This window comes from Sipha flava, unplaced genomic scaffold (assembly GCF_003268045.1).
Source record: "Sipha flava isolate LNK unplaced genomic scaffold, YSA_version1 202_pilon_pilon, whole genome shotgun sequence".
Classification (NCBI taxonomy): domain Eukaryota; kingdom Metazoa; phylum Arthropoda; class Insecta; order Hemiptera; family Aphididae; genus Sipha; species Sipha flava.
The window spans coordinates 255,291-274,593 of NW_020272797.1; the positions used below are offsets into that span (position 1 = coordinate 255,291).

At 25.8% G+C, this 19,303-nt stretch overlaps 1 protein-coding gene across 3 annotated transcripts; it reads left to right on the top strand.

The window, feature by feature from the left end:
• The first annotated feature begins 305 nt into the window (after positions 1-305).
• On the top strand, positions 306-18,675 carry LOC112682393 (E3 SUMO-protein ligase RanBP2-like). Of its 3 annotated transcripts, none has more exons than XM_025552982.1 (24): positions 306-657; positions 1,052-1,277; positions 1,354-1,527; positions 2,737-2,909; positions 2,978-3,120; positions 3,183-3,315; positions 3,410-3,688; positions 7,520-7,640; positions 7,711-7,947; positions 8,906-9,020; positions 9,217-9,379; positions 10,019-10,167; positions 10,247-10,397; positions 10,456-10,669; positions 10,729-10,859; positions 10,928-13,937; positions 14,004-14,084; positions 14,166-14,222; positions 16,082-16,239; positions 16,300-16,350; positions 17,437-17,932; positions 17,995-18,171; positions 18,240-18,367; positions 18,436-18,675. In XM_025552982.1, exons 1-24 carry the CDS (start codon positions 559-561, stop codon positions 18,649-18,651), a joined length of 6,882 nt encoding a protein of 2,293 aa, XP_025408767.1. In that variant the 5' UTR covers positions 306-558; the 3' UTR covers positions 18,652-18,675. The 3 variants fall into 3 exon arrangements, with proteins under 3 accessions (XP_025408767.1, XP_025408769.1, XP_025408768.1); XM_025552984.1 differs by having other exon boundaries at positions 14,169-14,222; XM_025552983.1 differs by having other exon boundaries at positions 10,732-10,859.
• The last annotated feature ends 628 nt before the right edge of the window (positions 18,676-19,303 follow it).

The window sequence follows — 19,303 nt, forward strand, 5'->3', positions numbered from 1 at the left end:
GTAATGGGACAGCAACAAAAATAGCTGAATAAGCAAAATTGTTCAATAAATAATGCTGTTTGTATCCTCCTGCAATATGACAAATTATTGCAAATATTAATGCAAATTATTGGAAACTAGAAGACACTTGAAAAATTCTAGAACTAGCTATAAAACAGCTAAAAAGGCAACACTGAATCTCATCTCTAGCATAGACCTATTATCAAAACAGAGCTGGCTACACTGATTCTGAGTCGTGTTATCTGATCACACTGGTTTCACAATTTGACAACCATTGGTTGAAAACCGTTGTTGAAGGAACATAGTTTATATGAGTAGGTGTTTAACATTTTAGCGGCTAAGCGTATGCCATCTATCATGTGCTGATTAATCTCACGTTGTGATTTTTGTGTATTCTTACACTTTTATTTACGAAACAATCCGAATATTCATTAACTTCCATTGAAAATTTCTGTCGTATTAATTTTTGGTGGTTTGTTTGATAATTCTTAATTGTTGAAACTGTGTTTTTGTTATTGTATGCGGTATTGTTTGTATTGTTTCTAATCCAAAGGAAAAATGAAAGGCGTTGGGAACGCCGTGTTGTACCGGTCTAAAAAAGACATTGATCGATATGTGCAAGAGTTGTTTAACAAGCTAAACAACAACGAACATGAGGTTAGTAGACTAATAGTTATTTATTTATGCGTAACAAGTCAATCATATTTATACTGCAATGAAAGGCCTATTACTATTACTAATACATTCCTCATTTCACTCAAATTTAAAAATTGAGTTTCAAAAATTTTTTTTATTTTTTAAACAAAATCTAGCTTTTATATACTACCTACTTTTATAGACACATTTATCATTAGACATCATCTCAAACTGGAATCGAAAACTCACATTTTTTTTATTTATTTTACTATTTTCATATTATTAATATCATAGATTTCAGCATTAGATTATTAATTAAATAAAAATTACAATTTTGTTTAGGTAATATTGAATTTGATGTATTAACAAATTCATATACGTAGTAATCTATTGAATATTTACTTTAAAATTACAGAAAAAGCTTAAAGGATTAGCTATTGCTCGTATGTATTTCAAAGTTTCTGAATTTGAATTGGCAAAACAATATGTTATTACTTTTTTGAGTGCAAATGAAAACTCACCTGAAGGACGACGTTTGCTTGGTCATTGTTATGATAAACTTGGAAATAAAGAAAAAGCTGTTATTGAGTATCAAAAATCTTTGGCTTCATCACCAAATCAACCGGAATTACTATTATCTTGTAAGTTTATTAAAAAATCTAAATTTTTATATTATATTATTATTTATATTTTTACATTGTAAAATAATTTATTTAGGTTGTGAGTTAATGATTGATCCATCTGTTAAATTAAATGAAGTTCAAGCTGAAAGAATATGTAAGCAAACAGAAGATTTATACCCTTATCATCCAATAGTTTATAAACTAAAGGAACGATTATTGTTATCTAATGAAAATTGTGATCCTTCTAAAGTAGAGAGTTTACTCAATGGTACGTCTATACATTTATACTCATATATTTGTTGTATTAAAAAAAAAGTGTGTGTTCCAAGTACGCGTGTTTGAATGAAACTACTTTATTTAAGGGTACAAGAAAAAAATTAGTGACATGACCGACAGGTTGGAATAATAGTTCGGGTCCATTACAGCTAACATGTTTAAATCGAGGCTTATTGCTCGTAGAATTTTTTCGATATATTGTTTGCATTACCGGGGATGCACTACATGGAGGTCCTATATCTAGCATACCATACATTTATAAGAATGTTTGTCTATTTTTAGAAAATAAATATGACAATCTGAAATATTTAATAGTGATAGGTGTGGTGTACATCTTCAAGACTATATAGTTTTTTATCTAGAAAAATATAAAAAAAAAACAAAGAATTAGAATAAACTTATTCTAATTCATCAATTTCCATGTATTCGTTGGAGGATTTATTTATTTTATCTTCAAGACTATATAGTTTTTTATCTAAAAAAATATAAAAAAAACAAAGAAATAGAATGAACTTATTCTAATACATCAATTTCCATGTATTCATCGGAGGATTCGTCTGTAGATATTTCTTTTGGAAAAGTATATATTATTGGTGTATGATAGCTGAAATAAGATATGTAAGTTCTTGATTGTACATTAAGTAGGTACCGTATAAAAATCACATCAATCGTAGTTCCTGATCTTGTTGTTGGTGTCATTGGATCATTATTAAATTAAGTTTATTTCGGAAAAAATGTGTAAGTGGTTTAAAATAATATTTAAAGAAATATAGAAAAACAGTAAAAAGGGGGGGTGCCCTGTTCCCTAAAGCGGAAACCTGTAGTCCTGCACCTCCAGAACGGTTCCCAGTTGGTCTGGAGTCATTAGATTGAAACCCCACTGAGTTATAGCCAACTTAAAATTATGTGGATGGGGGCTTTGGTTCCTGAATGGGGAAATTACTTTGCGGCCATAAAAACTCAGATCCCCATGGGTCCGGGGTCTCTAATTCCAATACCTGCTAAATTGGGCTTAGAAAATAAAAAAATGGTGGGATAGTATACTGACCGTTGCGTAGTAGATATGCAACACGCATGCACCTTATTAGCGTGTCGTTAAGTTGTTTCATTCTGATCAGTCGGTCATGTGACTAAATATTTTTGTTTAACCCTCAGTTAAGAATTTTAACTTCAAAAAAATTGCTATTTCATTTATTTCTAGCTGAAATATCTGTTAGACCAGATGACATGAATCTTAGAATAAAACAGTTAAAATTATATGAAAATTCAGGGCGTTTGTTTGAAGCTTTTTCATATGCAATAAATATTGAAAAAACTTGTAAGTTTCAAAAAGATAATGTTGAATGGTATGAAGCTATTTCTCAGATATGTGAAGTAAGTATTATTGATGATTATTATGTTAAATAATTATTATTATTTTATATTTCAAATTAAATTAATAGGCCTATGGAACTTCAAATTCTATAAATTGGGAATTCTATTCACGAGTATTACCTATTTTTGAACATAATGTTTCTTTACTAATCATGGAAACAAAAACAAGCAAACAAAAAAGTGTATCTGATTGCTATAAATCTCTTTTTAGGTATATACTTACTCTATTTTTTATTAGTTTTAACTTAAAATAATAATTTTATTTTTATTTAGACTTGATCAGGCTTTATATAAAGCTATTCAATTATCATCACCTCAAACAGAATTTTACAGAAGCCTTATACAGCATATATCAAATCAATTTTATTTTCATTTAGCTAGTGTAATAATGAAATCAGCTAAAAAAGTAATTAACTTGATTTTTTTTAATTCTAGATAATACTATATCTTTACAAATATTAAGTAAAAATTATAGTGTTTTATTTTTTTCGCATTTTTAGGAAAATTCAATATCTTGGAAAAAGAGTAACCAATTAGCTGCACCGTTATTTTTAATGTCCTTAGCTCCACCAATAGATAAACAAGCATTTGAGAGTATATCTAATAAAGAATTCAGTAGGGAACAAAAATCAAATGTTGTATTATGGGAATTACATGGTACTAGGAGGATAATTGAAAGTGGCTTTATTTTACGAGCAATGATGATTAAAGAAGATGATAATTTTATTGACAATATAAAATTATTGTGTGTTAATGACTGGAAAACTACAAATTACAAGGTATTTTTATTCATTGTAATAACATTTAGGTATAATTTTTTTTTTTTATCTGGAAAATTGTTTCATAATATATTGGAGTGTATTAACTTATTGGGACGTGGATTTATATGTATTTAAAATGAAAAAATATGCACATATATATGTATGTATTTAATTTTATCAAAATATATGTATTGTATAAAAATACAATATAAGTACATAATTAGGCTTAGGGACTTATAGCTCTAAAAAATACATAAATATGCTTCTAAAATTATTAAAATATGCATTTATATGCATTAAAAAAAAAAAAAAATTACCAGAGAGTACACAAAATAAAACGTATCCATCGGATTTAAATATATTTTTAAACTCTGAAACAAAATGTTGTAGTCGGCTACTCGTAGATTGTTGTAATTTTGGCATAACACTATATTACAAATTATCGTGTACGACGTTTTACATATGATTCAATGTTGCATGTATGGACGCAAAAACAATGACGGATAATAATCAACTGAACTCACAGACTTCTATACTACTGTAGTATAGAAGTCTGTGACTGAACTGAACATTAGACAAAAAATCTATTATTGTATATCGACAATTATCTTTATCGACATCCGGTCAATATCCAGTGGATTATACGGTCGATATGGCTTTATAGTATTATTTATACTTACACAAAAATTTTTACGAGATATGAGAGGTAGTTTGCAGATGGCATATTACTAAAAGTCTTCTTAGTACATTTTTTTTTCAATCTGCTGAAATATGTATATATAGTTTTTAATTTTAAATAATAAAATTTGAGAAATTTGTCAAAATATGCAAATTAAGTATAATAATGTTAAAATAAGCACTCTTCTACAAAATCTATCAAATATGCAAAAATATGCACATTCAAATTTTAGATCTGATATCATGGCACCGAGAAACGAATTTATTTCGCACTCTGCTATATTTAACTATAATTAAAAAAAGTATGCAAATGCTAGAAGTCCCTAAGCCTAATATATTAAATGTATTAGATTATTAATTAAAATATTAAATTAAATTAATTATAATTAGTGATTAATGATAATTATTTTTATTTTTCTTATTTTAATAATTTTCAAATACATTGAAATGGTTTTTGAAGTATAAGATCCTCGTTTTCAACGACCACATACTGTAGAAGGGGGCCAAACCTATGACATGTGTTGACCAAATTTTAATGTCATGCGCAAAAAATTGAAATTAATAAAAATTATACACAAAAAAAAAATGTATATACTATTTATAAAATGTTGTTTATATGAAATTCAAAGAAACAAATTATATTTATTTAAAAATAACAATATTCTTATGCTTTTATATTTTTCGTAACTTTTGTTTGGGAAATCTTATTTGTAATAACAAATTTAATTAAATAGAAGAAATGTTTTGACTGATGAAACAATTTCTGCTTGTGTTTTAATAAGAATGACTAAAATTTAATAAAAATAATGTAATAAATTTGTAATTTTACTTTTATTCTTAGAAATTATAATTTTCTTTGGGCACATGACAGATTTTCAAAGTCTTAATTGGAAAAATTTGGCATTTGAACCAAAAAAGGTTTGCTGCCCTTGTACTATAGTATATAATATGTACATAGCTCAGTCGTTTATAAATATTAAACCTTACCAGTGTGTATCAAATTTAATCTTGTTTTAATGGTGCATAGAAAATTGAGTCTTGCAACATAGTAATTTCTTGCATTTAACGGATTTATCAGCAAATTTTTTCAATGTAGGATATAATAATATAATATTTAATAAAACTATATACAGTCGACTCTCGATAATTAAAAGTAAATGCTTGGTCCCTTAAAAATTGCGCAGTAATTCAAATAAAAACAATGCATTTAAGTACACTTGGTAATTCAAAATTAAATTTTGGGAAAATTTGCAACTTACACGTGACAATTTGAAGTATCATTTGTTCAACACTTGGCAATTTAAAGTATATTCACCAAATTTATTTTATCTGTATTCTTATAATCTTTTTGTTAATAATTTACTATATAATCATGTAGAAATTCAGCATATTATTTTCGATAACTATAGAATTAATATTGTAAGAACTTTATCGTTTTATTTCTTAATCGTCACTAATTGTAATTTATCTCTTTGATAGCCTTCAGCCGAATATAGTTTCATTTTAGTTTCATTTGGTCAGTTGTAAAGTTCTTGTAGTGAGTATGTCAAATTCAAAAAATACTATTGAAAAAATGAAACTCAATTTAATGAAGCAGAAAATCATTACAGATTTCTTCAAAAAAATCATTTTTTTTTTTAATAATAATTTAATTATTATGTAGTTCAAATTTAAATTTTAAAACCAATAAATAATTAATACCACCTAATTTTCTGAAGTATTTAATAATTATGTACAATAATAAAAAACAAAATTTTTCTCTTAAGTCAGTAATTCAAATTTTTTTTTTTTTTGCTCTGATTTTTTCGAACTACTCAACAATTCAAACTCAGTAATTCAAAATTTTTCAACTGTCCTATCAACTCCAAATTATCGAGAGTCAACTGTATATATAATGAATCGTCCTATGTATGTAAGTGAATAACTTGAGTTTAGTTTGACACACAATTGACTGATTTTTTTGTTGTATTTATAATTGTTTCAACTAGGAAAGATAATTTTTAAAAGGGACCAAATAAATTAAATATTTGTTACAGTTAATATAATATACAACCTGGTTTGTGATATGTGTTTGACAAAACTACTTAACTGATTTTAATGAAATTGGGTATGGAGATAGAATAGACTTTGGAGAAAAACATAAGCTACCTTTTGTTACGAAAAAAAGAAAGGAAAGCATCAATTGATCGGATAGGGCTTAAATGAGCAATTGAAGCCAGTGCCTGTTGATGATCCAAAAGTTCTCCAATTATATTTTATGAGCAGTTGTGATGAATGTGTGATTACTCAGTGCCAGTATAATTTCATATAAACTGATGTACTTGTCTTTGTTTCAATTGTTGTTTATTGCGTTCAAAGATTGTACCCTTTTTATATTTCTGATGTTTATTGCTGCATTTGTTCGAGAGCTCAAATTGACTTCTTTGCGCCTCATTTTTAACTTAATTTAGGTACAAACAATATTATTATTACAATAAGAATATGTGATATTTACAATTTACAGTTGCAATGGATATGAAGCCAATACCGCCTATATTATAAGTATACAATTTATACGTTTGGGGTGGGCCTTTATACTTATTTTTTGTTAACAAAAGTGGTACTAAGACTGTCAGGTATTATAGTAAAAAGTTTCAGCCAAATCGGTTCTGTAGTTTTCTTGGTTCGTGTGGTCGTAAAAAATCCCTTACATTTTTATATAGTAGTAGAGATGTCTGTGATGTATCTAGTTGCTCTTTCATTTCTAGAAACTACAAGTATCTATTAGTGATTCATCTTGCCTAACTGTTTCATCTCAGTAATAAAATTAAAATAATATATCAGAAAAAATAGAAAATTATCTATATTAAATTATTTATAAATAAATTAGTAGCTACCTTAATGTCTTAGTTATTAAAGTTATCTTAGAAAGATAAATATGTAAACAATATTTTGAATTCAAAAAAATGATGACTTAACAGTTTATTTTGTTTTAAGTAAGGTACGAAATTCAATAGCAACTAATACCTAATTTCTTTATTATGGTTTTCTTCTATTTATGCATATTTATAGAATATTTCTACATTATTCTGATTATAAAATTATATTTATATATTTTAATTTATTTTAATTTTTTAATTAAAGAAGATAATGTTTATAATTTATTAATTTAAATTTTTTTTGCTGTCATAGAAAATATTTAACAGTCCAGAATATGCTGAAGGAATGCCAACTTCATTATTTGTTCATTATTCTCCTGACAAATTAGTTTATAATATTCCAGAATTAATACAATATGCGGTACCAAAACATAGTAAGTAACTTATTAATTTTACTATTATATAACTCAAGAAAATTATGTAACATAATATTTTAATTTTAAGTGTTGGCATTTGAAATGAGTCAACCGGGTTCGTTGCATCATTTAGTTTGGTACGGAATACAACTATTAGAAAGTGATAATAAAGGATGTGACATAAGATTAACTAAAGATACAGTATTTCCTGTTGGATTTGGATGTAAAAGTTATAAAGAATTACCATTGACTACTAATTCGTTTGCATCTGCCAGCATTGAATCAATATGTCAAATAGATATGAACACATTTTTGTATGCTACAGGTAAGTTATTAGGTTATAATAATTCATTAGATTAAGAAGATTTAAAATTACATAAATTTTTCATCTTAACAGCTGTAGTGCCTGGTATAAAAATATTGGTACCATGAATTTTTTTACAGACATTTTAATTATAAAAATTAAGAGATTTCTGATAGGAAATTTTAGTATTACCAGGCAAATAATTTTACAAATTTCTAAATAGTTTCTAAATTGTGCCTAATTGATGAATTATTATAGAAACACTACAAAATTCATGACACATATTGGTTTATAACAAAATCAATTTTTTGTTTTCGTTGAATTCATAATATAATAATAATAGGCTCATTGGAGTTAAAACAAACAAAAAAATATTGAAAAGTTGTAAAAATTATTGATAAGTGTACCAAATTTAATGTTGACAAAATTGGTTATTTTAATGAAGTTTGTGCTGTTAATGAGCACTTGAATTTTCTTAAAAAATGTAAAATTATTTTATTTTATATATTTTTTTTTTTTTTTTTTTGTAAAAGCTAAACATTAAAAGTTCAAATTACCTTTCATTTAATTCTACTACTATAATTATCTTTAAAATTATAAACTGAAAAAAAAAATTTTCACTCAGAATCGTATTTTTGAGAGCAATGGTACATTGGTTACAAGTTTTAAGGGCCAATCAGCAATACTATTCATGCATCCATAGATCAATTCCGATTGTGGATTCTTATCTAATCTAAAGTTTTCTTCTTTTTTTCTTTAAGATAAGTAAAAATTAGTGTAAATAATTAATTAAAATTAATCAATAATTAATAACTAATTACTTGAATATTCCTGTTATGAGTGAATAAAATATTAAATGTTTTCAAGTTATTTTAAATATTATTTGTAGTTATTGTGGTAAATTATTTGATTAAAATTGTGTTAAGATATTAACTATTTTTTTTTTATATTATACTGTAATCTGTAATATTTTTTTTAGTTTTTAGTGTGGCTTCATTTCTTGATAACCAATATCAAAAAAATGATCCAAAAGCACCACAAACATTGCCATCTAATATTACAGATCAGTTGACAACATCAGAACAGGAGAACTGGTAAGCATTTTTGTATGGAACGAACATAATCTTGTATTTAAAAGGTTCTGAAAGTAAATTATTAAGTTACATTATTGACAATATTTATATTGACTACTGATTTTTACTAATATATTACAAAACTGAATATCATAATCAATTGGAATAAATAATTTTATTTTTGTTCAAATTTTTTTAATAAAAATTGTATTTTTAGGTGGAAATCAATGTATAAAATTTATACAAAAAATGTTGATGTTAAACATGTATCACAGTTAAGAAAAGCAGCTATTCAAGGTTTAGAGTCAATTAGGTTGATAGGAAATCATGGAATGGATGTAAAATTAATGGTGCATTTGGCCAAAAACTTTGCTAGTCAGGTAATAAATTTAATATTTAACTTTTTACTATGATCGTGATTATTTTAAATTATTTTTGGAGTAAATCTTAACTCCAGCTTATAAAGTGCAAATAGTTTTAAATGTATAATATTAATGGTTTCGATGACCAAAAAATGTCCAACAAAATCTCTTAACACAGTTGTGGATCAAAATAATCTCTGTAGGTGTCATTTTACGTTAAGTAGCATATTATACAAGTACTGAAATTTATATTACAATTTTATTAAAAATTAAGTTTAATAAAAATAATTATAAATGTGTATATTTTGTTATGTGTACTTCTGTAATTGTTAATATAAAATAATATATTATAATTTTGGTTATAATAACATCATATGTTTTGTAAAAAAAATGGTATTCAATAAAAAATTGATAAAGGGTCTGCAATCTCTAAAAAAAATTAATCGGGGTCTGTGTTCTAAAAAAGATCAAGAACAACTGATGTTTAATAAATAATACTTGCTCATAGTTTGTATACAATTTTAAATTAGATAATCCAAATAAAATAATAAAAAATTAATCAAAAATCTAGAGTGAAGATATCAATTATTCACAATATTCATGAGTTTTTTTTATCCATTAAAACTATATAATCTAACAAATATCAATTTTTTTAAGGCCAATAAAATAATGGATAACTTCCTTTTAAAAGGAGGACTAGAAAAAAGAGCTGTACTTTATTGGAAAATGGCTATTCAGTTACTTGAACGCATTAACCAAAATGGAATTGATAATCGGCCGAAAAATACTTTATTTGAATTTTACAGGTAGGTTTTACCACAATTCTAATATTATTAATATTCAGTAATGTAGATTTGATAATTATTTTTATATTTTCATTTTTAAAAAAAAATTAACCGGTGAAGAAGTAAATGAATATTTAGAGGAAGGTAGATTCTATTTAGCTTGTCAATTAATGAACAGTGACCAAAATGAAGAAGCAATTGAGGCATTTAAAAAATTGAAATCACCATATGCATCTTTTTATCAAGCAATGGTCAGTTAAAATTTGTTTTTATTAAAATATTGCTTATTAATTAAAATGTGTTTTATAGATTTATAAGAAAATGGTAAAAGCAGAAGATGAAAATTCTTTGGGAGATGCATTATCAGAGGCAAATAATATGATATTAACTAAAGTGAAGGAATTATTGAATATTACAAAAGAACGCTTAAACAAAAATCCTCAACACCCATTACACTTGCAACTTAAGGAAGAAATGTTGGGTTTACAATTGGATGTTGATATAAATGGGACAATTAATAATCGTAAGTATATATTTAAATAAATTATTTGAATGCATTTTTATTTTTTCATATGTATTTAGAAGAACATTTAAACATATCTGTTGATGATAATGACACAACCAACATATCTAGGAGGAAAATTTATAGTAAATTTGGTGATCGTTCATTGAATAATATTACTAGTACTCCTTTAAAATCATCGCTTAATTCAGTAAGTGTATAAGTTCAGGTTTTATGTAAGTATATGTTGATTTTTAACCTATTACTTTTTAATTTTAGAGCCGGAAAATTTTAGATGATGAAACTGATGTCAAAGTATTAAATGAATTAAAAGTAGCCGTACAATCACAGAATGTTCAGTGTCAAACTTTGGGATTACAATATTATAATATGATAGAGACATTACGATCAATGTCTGAAAAAGTTGATAAACTATTAGATCATTTCAACAACACAAAGGATTCAATTTTCGATAAAATTAATGAGTTATCTTGTCAGGTTTCTAATTCTAATTCTACATCTACTGCTGTTCATAAGCCTGTGACTGATTTAGTACTTATTAAACGAATTGATAAGTTAGAAGATAATTTGACAGAAAGAATTAATGCTATGAATGAAATCATTAAAGTCAGACATGATGATTTATATGATGTTTATCCAGAAAATGAAGAAGAATTTGATAAAATAACCTTCGATCCAGTATCTTGTAATCAAAATTCATTTAATGACCCAACTCAAATGTCTACCATAACTTTTACAGCTCCTCAACTGCAATATTCTTCCAATTTACCTTTTCAGCAGTTTGGATTATATAATCAGGTTAGTCAATCTAATGCAATGGCTCCTAATCCAAATGTTAACATCACATCATCTGATACTTTACCAACTGGTCCTCCAGTATCACAGCCACCGCTTAGTGTTATTATACCGACACATCATATTCTTAGTAGTAACACAACATCTGAAGCTCAACCGTCATGTCCTTTCAAATTCAATAGTCAACTGACTAATATCCAATCTCAGTCAGTTATAGCACATAGTGTACCTACTGTTCAGTCTACATCATCTATTGGCTTACCAATAAGCAATGAAGTATTTTCTTTAAACCCCTCATCAAAATTTAAAGAGAGTTTTGAAGCTTCATTAAATAAATCTAGAAATTCAGCTACAGATGATAGTTATACTGAAGAACATGATCCTATACCAGAATTTCAGCCTATAATACCATTACCTAATAAAATTGAAGAAGTAACTGGAGAAGAAAATGATACAATATTATTTGAAAGAAGAGCAAAATTATATAAATATGTTGAAAAAGAATGGAAGGAAAAAGGCATTGGTCAGTTAAAAATATTAAAAAATAATGATACAGATAAAGTGAGGTTGGTAATGAGACGAGAACAGGTACATAAAGTTTGTGCTAATCATTTCTTATATAGTAATATGGAACTAAAATCAAAAGGTGATAAAGCTGTTGTTTGGTCTGCTAATGACTTTTCTGATGCTGTTAAAGTACAAGTAGAAAATTTATGTGCAAGATTTAAGACTGTTGAAGATTGTGAAGAGTTTACACGAGTTTTCAATGAAAATAAACAACCATGTTCTACCAATAATTCATTAGCAGATAATTCTAGTACTACTGACATTTATAATGAATCAGTTATTGAAACAAATAACAGTACCTGTTTAAAATTATCTTTGGAAAATGAAAAATCACTTAAACATGAATTGGGTGGTTTTACTTTTAGTGTACCTCCTATTATAAATGAGATTGTTACACCTAAAGAACAAGATAAAACCCCAGAAAAATCTAAGGGATTGTTTTCTAGTTTAAACTTTTCAACACCTGTTGAGGAATCAAATACACCTAACCTTAAATCTTTATTGACACCTAAAACTGTTGATACTAAAACTGATTCAAATGATTTCAAATCTTTTTCTTTTAATATGTCAAAACCAGGATTATTTTCTGTTGAGAATACTCCTAAGTCTTCAGAAAAATCATTATTTTCACTCAATGAAACTAAAGATAAATCGGCAATGTTTACTCCTAAATTAGATTTAACATCAGGAACATCTGCAACATCTTACTTCAGTACACTTGCTAAAAGTTCACCCAATATTGGCTTTACAAACTCGCCTGATTTTAAAGGTTTTCCTGGTGCAGGTAGTACAATATTTAATGTTAAAACTAATCCTTCACCTCATGCTATTATTAAATCTCCTATAAAAGATGCCAATGATTCTTCAAATCATCCAAATGATGAATCTGAAGATTTTGTTCCTACTGCAGAATTTGTTCCAGTTATTCCTTTGCCCGAGAAAGTGGATGTGGTTACTGGTGAAGAAGGTCTTGAGGTTGTATTTGAAGATCGAGCAAAGCTTCTTAGATATGATCCAAACACAAAAGAATGGAAAGAAAAAGGAATTGGCCAAATGAAAATTTTACACAACCTAAATGATGGATATTATCAGTTGTTGATGAGAAGAGAATTAATACATAAAATTTGCTGTAATCAAAGGTTAACTGCTGATTTAGAACTTAAACCTGTATCGTCTTCAGATAAAGCAATGTCATGGATTGGCCAAGATTTTTCTGATGGAGAATCCAAAAAAGAATTGTTTGCTATTAGGTTTAAATCGGCCCCGCAACTTACTGCATTCAGAGATAAATTTAATGAAGTTAAAGACAAAGTTCATCAAATTAATAATATTTCCACTTTTAAAGATAAAGTAATTGAAAAAAAATTGAATACTGAACTAGATACCAATGTTGAGACTTTACCGAAATTAAATGACTTAGCACAATTTAAACCTAAACCTGGCTCATGGACTTGTGATGCATGTTATCTGTCAAATGATGTAAGTACTGTAAAATGTATTGCATGCTGTACAATAAAACCAGGATCAGTTGAAGAAACCAACGAAAATAAATCTGCCTCTGGCTTTACATTTGGACAAACATCTTTTTCATCCATGTTTAAATTTGGAGATAGTGCTCTTAATTCACAGCCAGCAATTCCATTTGTAATGCCTGCATTTGGGACTACTTCAGAAGTATCTTTTGGTTCACTGAACTCAGGTTCCAATACAAATACATTTGATATTACAAACAAGAATTCTTTGCAAAAAAAACCATTGACATGGCGAGAAGAAAGTGCTGGCCTAGTGAAGTATGATTCTGATAAAAGTGATGAAGGATCTGATGAAACTGATAATGATAGTGATGAATATGATGGACATAAGTCTATTGTTGAGAATGAAAATATTCAGATTGGTTTTTCTAACTGTGAGTTTATTTATATATATATATATATTAAATATATTTTTAACCTTTGTTTTCATTTTTTTGTAGTTAAAATAGAAAAACCTTCATTTTCAATTGATAATCCTTCAAGGATTTTTGCAGCAACTTCAAAGTCATCTGAAAATCAATGTATGTTTTTTGTAATTTAATTATTCTGGTTGAATGATGTATTTTATTATTATTATTTAATTTGAATCATTAATTTTTTAGTAGCTTCTGATGTATCAAAAATAACAACATCAAGTACTAAATCTGAAAGTGATGTAGGTAAGTTATAATTCTAAATCAATATATGATCTAAGGTTCAAACTTTTCAAATTACTTAATTTAAAAAACTATTGAACAGGGTTTCCGAACGGATTGTAAAAAAAAAACGGTTGAAAAACATTGTTGTTCATAAATCAAAATATAATGGAACGAAATCAATTATTTAATTTAGTTTATTGGTCCTTCATATGAAATAACAATATAAACTATTAAGTTTACTGACCTTTTTCATGAAAAACGTTATAATCTTAAAAGTTCTTTAAAAAATTGATTTGAGAAGCGCCATAACCTATCAAGTTCTTTTAACAATTACTAGAGAAACATTATAACTTTAAACTTAAATTTAAATTACGCAAAGAACGTAATAAGCTAACATGTTCTTCGAACTTTGAAAATAATGTTGTGAATCAAAATTATCTTTTGACTATTTTGAATTTAAAATTATTTAAGAATAATTAGTACTTTAATATCAAAATCTAAAACTTGAATTACATCTATTCTTATCTTTATTAATAACTAAGATAAGGATTAAAAATATACCCCAATAGCACAATGTGACTTTGAAAGAACTAAAGAAGCTTCAGCCAAAATAAATCCAATAGTCGATCATTTATTTTTGACAATATAAGATGATATAATATTATGATAATATAGGTAATTAGTTATTATGAGTAATAATATAGTAATATATCCATATTCTTGAGAGCTTCCAAATATTTTGGTAATCTCAACAGCTTCACCAATCTCCATGATTTGTTTATATATAGTTGATATACTTTCTATTTTAAATACATCTTGAGTCAATAGTTGTAAAGTATGAGCAGCACATCACATACTCTCAATACCTTCGATGTATTGACTACTGCACCCAAATCGTTGAAGATTGAAGGCAATGTTTCTTGATTATTTTCATTTTTTTAGTAATTTATTATATTATTATTTTCATCAGATCATTCAGAAACATTGTTACTGTTTTCTTCGTCTATGTGAACTTGGTCATCTTCAAAATTGTGTTCATTTTCAGAACGTTCAAGAAATAGAAACGTTATTCAAGAACTTATAACTTTAAGGCATTCGAGAAAATATGCTTGTAAAACGTTCTTCTGATTAAATGTTCAAGAATGTATTATTTCAAAACGTTCTTCTAATTAAATTTACAAGAATGAATAACTTAACAACGTTTATTAGGTCTATCATACAAGAACTTTAAATTTTTTTAAATTTTTTTTTTTTTGCCAACATTTCAAAAAATATAAACAATTTGAATGTTTTTCTAGTAAAATGTTTGGTTCACTATTTAGTTTATAACATTACAATCTAAAATTGTTTGTTGAACTAGCTTGATATAACGTTTATCACAAATAAAGTTTAAAAACTAATTATGAAACTGAACCAAAAATTAATGGTTAAAGTAACCCTGCTATTGAATACTTAGATGTTTTTAATATTGAGTGTTATAATTTTTTGTATATTAATTTCTATTTCATAATTTGACAATGGTTTTTCATCATATAATAATATTGTAAATTAGCATTTAAAATAAGACTCATCACTATGTCTCATGTAACATTAATAGAGTTCTGGACTTCTTTTGCATTTGGATGTTATTTGTAATGATTTACATTGGACTTAAAGAGATACTATTATAAGATATGTATTTTATGATAAGGCCAACTTAATTATGAAATTTTGAATTGTTTCGAGTAAAAAATAAAATATTAATTGCATGTTTTTTTAATGTCAAACACTCGTTTGCATTTATTTATTTATTGTTAGTTATAAAATAATATCTTGAATTCTATTTGTTAATCATTACATTAAATATCACTAATTAATACTTATAATAATTTGTTTTCTAGAAAATGTAAAATTTCTCAATGTTCAGCTGTTAAAAGATGTCATATCTCGAGATGATCAAGTACTTGCTGAAGACTTGAAACTACCATTGTCATTTTTCCTTTATAAGTCCAAGCCAAAATGTAAGGGATGTGTTGGATGTGAACAAGATTCTGAGGAGGTAAATATTAAATTAACATATATAGTGATATTATATTGATGAGGTCATTTATTTTTGTAGAAAGAAATAGATGAAAAAGAAGTTACTTCATTGAAGACAGATAATGAAAAGGTAATTTTAAAACAAGTTCTTTTGTAATATTATATTTCTGTGGCTTGGTGCAAGATCCAATTTTGATGAAATTGAAATTCTTTGACTGATTAATTAAATTATTTTTTTATTGAAATAACAGCCAATGTACTGAACTAGTGTGATCAACTTGGTGTTAATATTGGTCATTTTGAATTATTTATTATGAATTATGAATCATTATGAATTAACATTGGTGTTGTTATTTTAACCAATTTTAATATTTTAATTTGTTATTATTTGATATTAACCATTCTTGTACCAAGCCATAGAATTATAAGGCTTATTATTGATTCACTGTACATATTATTACTGTACACATTATATTACTATTTATTTTTAAAATACTTATATATATATATGTTTTTATTATAAATCAAGAATTAAAAGGTAAAATACACATTTTATTTTATGAAATTAATAAGTCATTTATAACACTCTTAAGCCAAAAGTGTTACTACTGGATGACTTATTTTAATCAAATCACTCATGTCATCAAAAAATAAATATATCAACAAACATGTTTATTGTAAAAAAAAAATCTTACATATTATTATATTCTAATAAATAACAATATATATATAACAGTTCCTCTTTTTCAATATATTCGTGTTAAATTTTATTATATATATCTTAAATATATAATTGAAAGGTACGTGGGAATAACATACTTAGTAAAAAGGATTTCATTTTTTCCGGAATAATGTGAAAATAGTTTAAAAAGACTATTTGAAAATTTCATGAGTATAAATATGATTTAATATTGTTAAGTTTTTAAGAATATGTATACTAAATAATATTTATAAAAAATTATAATGCATTTTTAATTACATTCTTTATTGTAGAATTTACAAATTGCTGTTATGTTATTCCCACCAATCTCTCTATTATATATTTATGAGATAATTAAATTATAATTGTGGTACTTAAAAAAATCATTATGACGATTTTATTTTAAAATGATATCATAATTAAATGTTTTTAATATTAATATAATTTAGTTAGTTAATTTATTTAGTTAGTTTTTAATATTAATATAATTTAGTTTAATGACTCTTTTTATTTCAGGAAATCGAAAGAGTTAAAGAAAAAAAAATACCAGTGAATATTTCTGCATCAAATCATTCATTGGTTACACCAAATAATCATGTTTCGCAGTCTTTTAATCCTTCTTCATTTCTGTTTGGTGATAAGTCTTCAACTAGTATATTTGAAAAATCAACATCTAATACACCTCTCTTTGGAGCTAAACCTGTTTTCGGAAACATTTCTACTGATTCTATTAAAACTGATGATACAAAATCAACTGGTTTATTTAGTTTTTCTTCAACTGCAGCTCCTAATTCATCAATATTTAGTTTATCAGAATCTCAGAATACTACTCAAAGTTCATTAATTTCCAAGACTGATGATACTAAATCTAAAAGTGAAAGTTTATTTTCCTTCAGTCCTAAGACAGACAGTCCGTTTAAATTTGGGGTTGTGTCTAAAGATCCTACATCAGTATTTGGACAACGTTTATTTGGTATTAAAGATAAGCCTGTTATTGAAAATGCTATTAATGGTATTTATAAAAAAATATTTATTTGTTATGGGGTATGTTAATAATTATTATGTTACTCATAGTTAATCCGTGGGCAAGCAAAAATGCCAATCTTAATAAATCTACTGATGAAGAGAAAAATTGTGAAAAAGAAGAAATTGTTGAAGAAGTGGATAATAGTCATGATCCTCATTTTGAACCTATCATACCACTTCCAGATGCTATTGAAGTTTCTACAGGAGAAGAAAATGAAACTATTTGTAAGTATTATATTAATAATTTACTGTTATTATTGTTTAATCAAAATTTTTGTTTTGTTTATGTATAGTATTTTGTGAACGTTCCAAACTTTTTCGTAAAGATGGTAATGAGTATAAAGAAAGAGGAATTGGTGAAATGAAAATATTGTATCATCCTGAAAGAAATACCTATCGTCTTTTATTTAGAAGAGAAAAAGTAAATACTAAAAATATTACTTTAATGATATTAATGTATATTATAATTTGTTTTGGTTAATCTTTTAGGTTTTTAAAGTTGTTTGTAACCATTTAATAACACCAAATATATCGCTTATGCCAATGAAACTCTCTAATAAGGCATTCTGCTGGGGATGTATGAACACAACTGAAGATAATCCAGACCCACAAAAAGAGTTATTGGCTATACGCTTCAAAAACGAAGAGATTGCTGATCAATTTAAACAAGTTTTTAATGATATTGTGTGTAAAATAAATACATAATAAAAGTCCATTAATTTTAGTTAATATAATACTAATAAGATTATAATTTATTAAATATTATATTAGTAATTATTTATATGAAACAGATTTTTTTTTTTTTTATATCTTCAATTTTTTTGGTATTTTAAATATATTTATCGTAAAAAGTGAAAATAAATCAAGATTGAAATCTTTTTTTTTTTAATATTTAAAAATCTTTATTAGTTTCTAATAATGTCATAAATTTTGTGTTATGTAACTATTTATTTTTTCATACAAAAAAAAAAAAAAAAATTGTAACCAATACTTGTTTCTTGATATATTTTACATAATATCATAGAATATATACTAGTCTCTAATTATGCCATATAATATATTTTATAATCTTATAATTTATTTGGTTAAAAATAAGCATGGGTGTTTAAACAATATTTAACTTATCCTCATTTAACTTATGGAGTATGGTCACATGTATCCCAAAAATAAACCATCGATATACTATCAAAATTATCAATTTTTCATACTTCTAATGTGACAATAACTGAAATATTTGACTTAAGCTTAAACATTTTTTACTTTATACAATTTACTTTGGCTGGCACAGAATCACATGGAAACATATGTTGCATGGCTAAGTACTCTATGTAAGGTTCTTATAATATTGGTTTCTTGT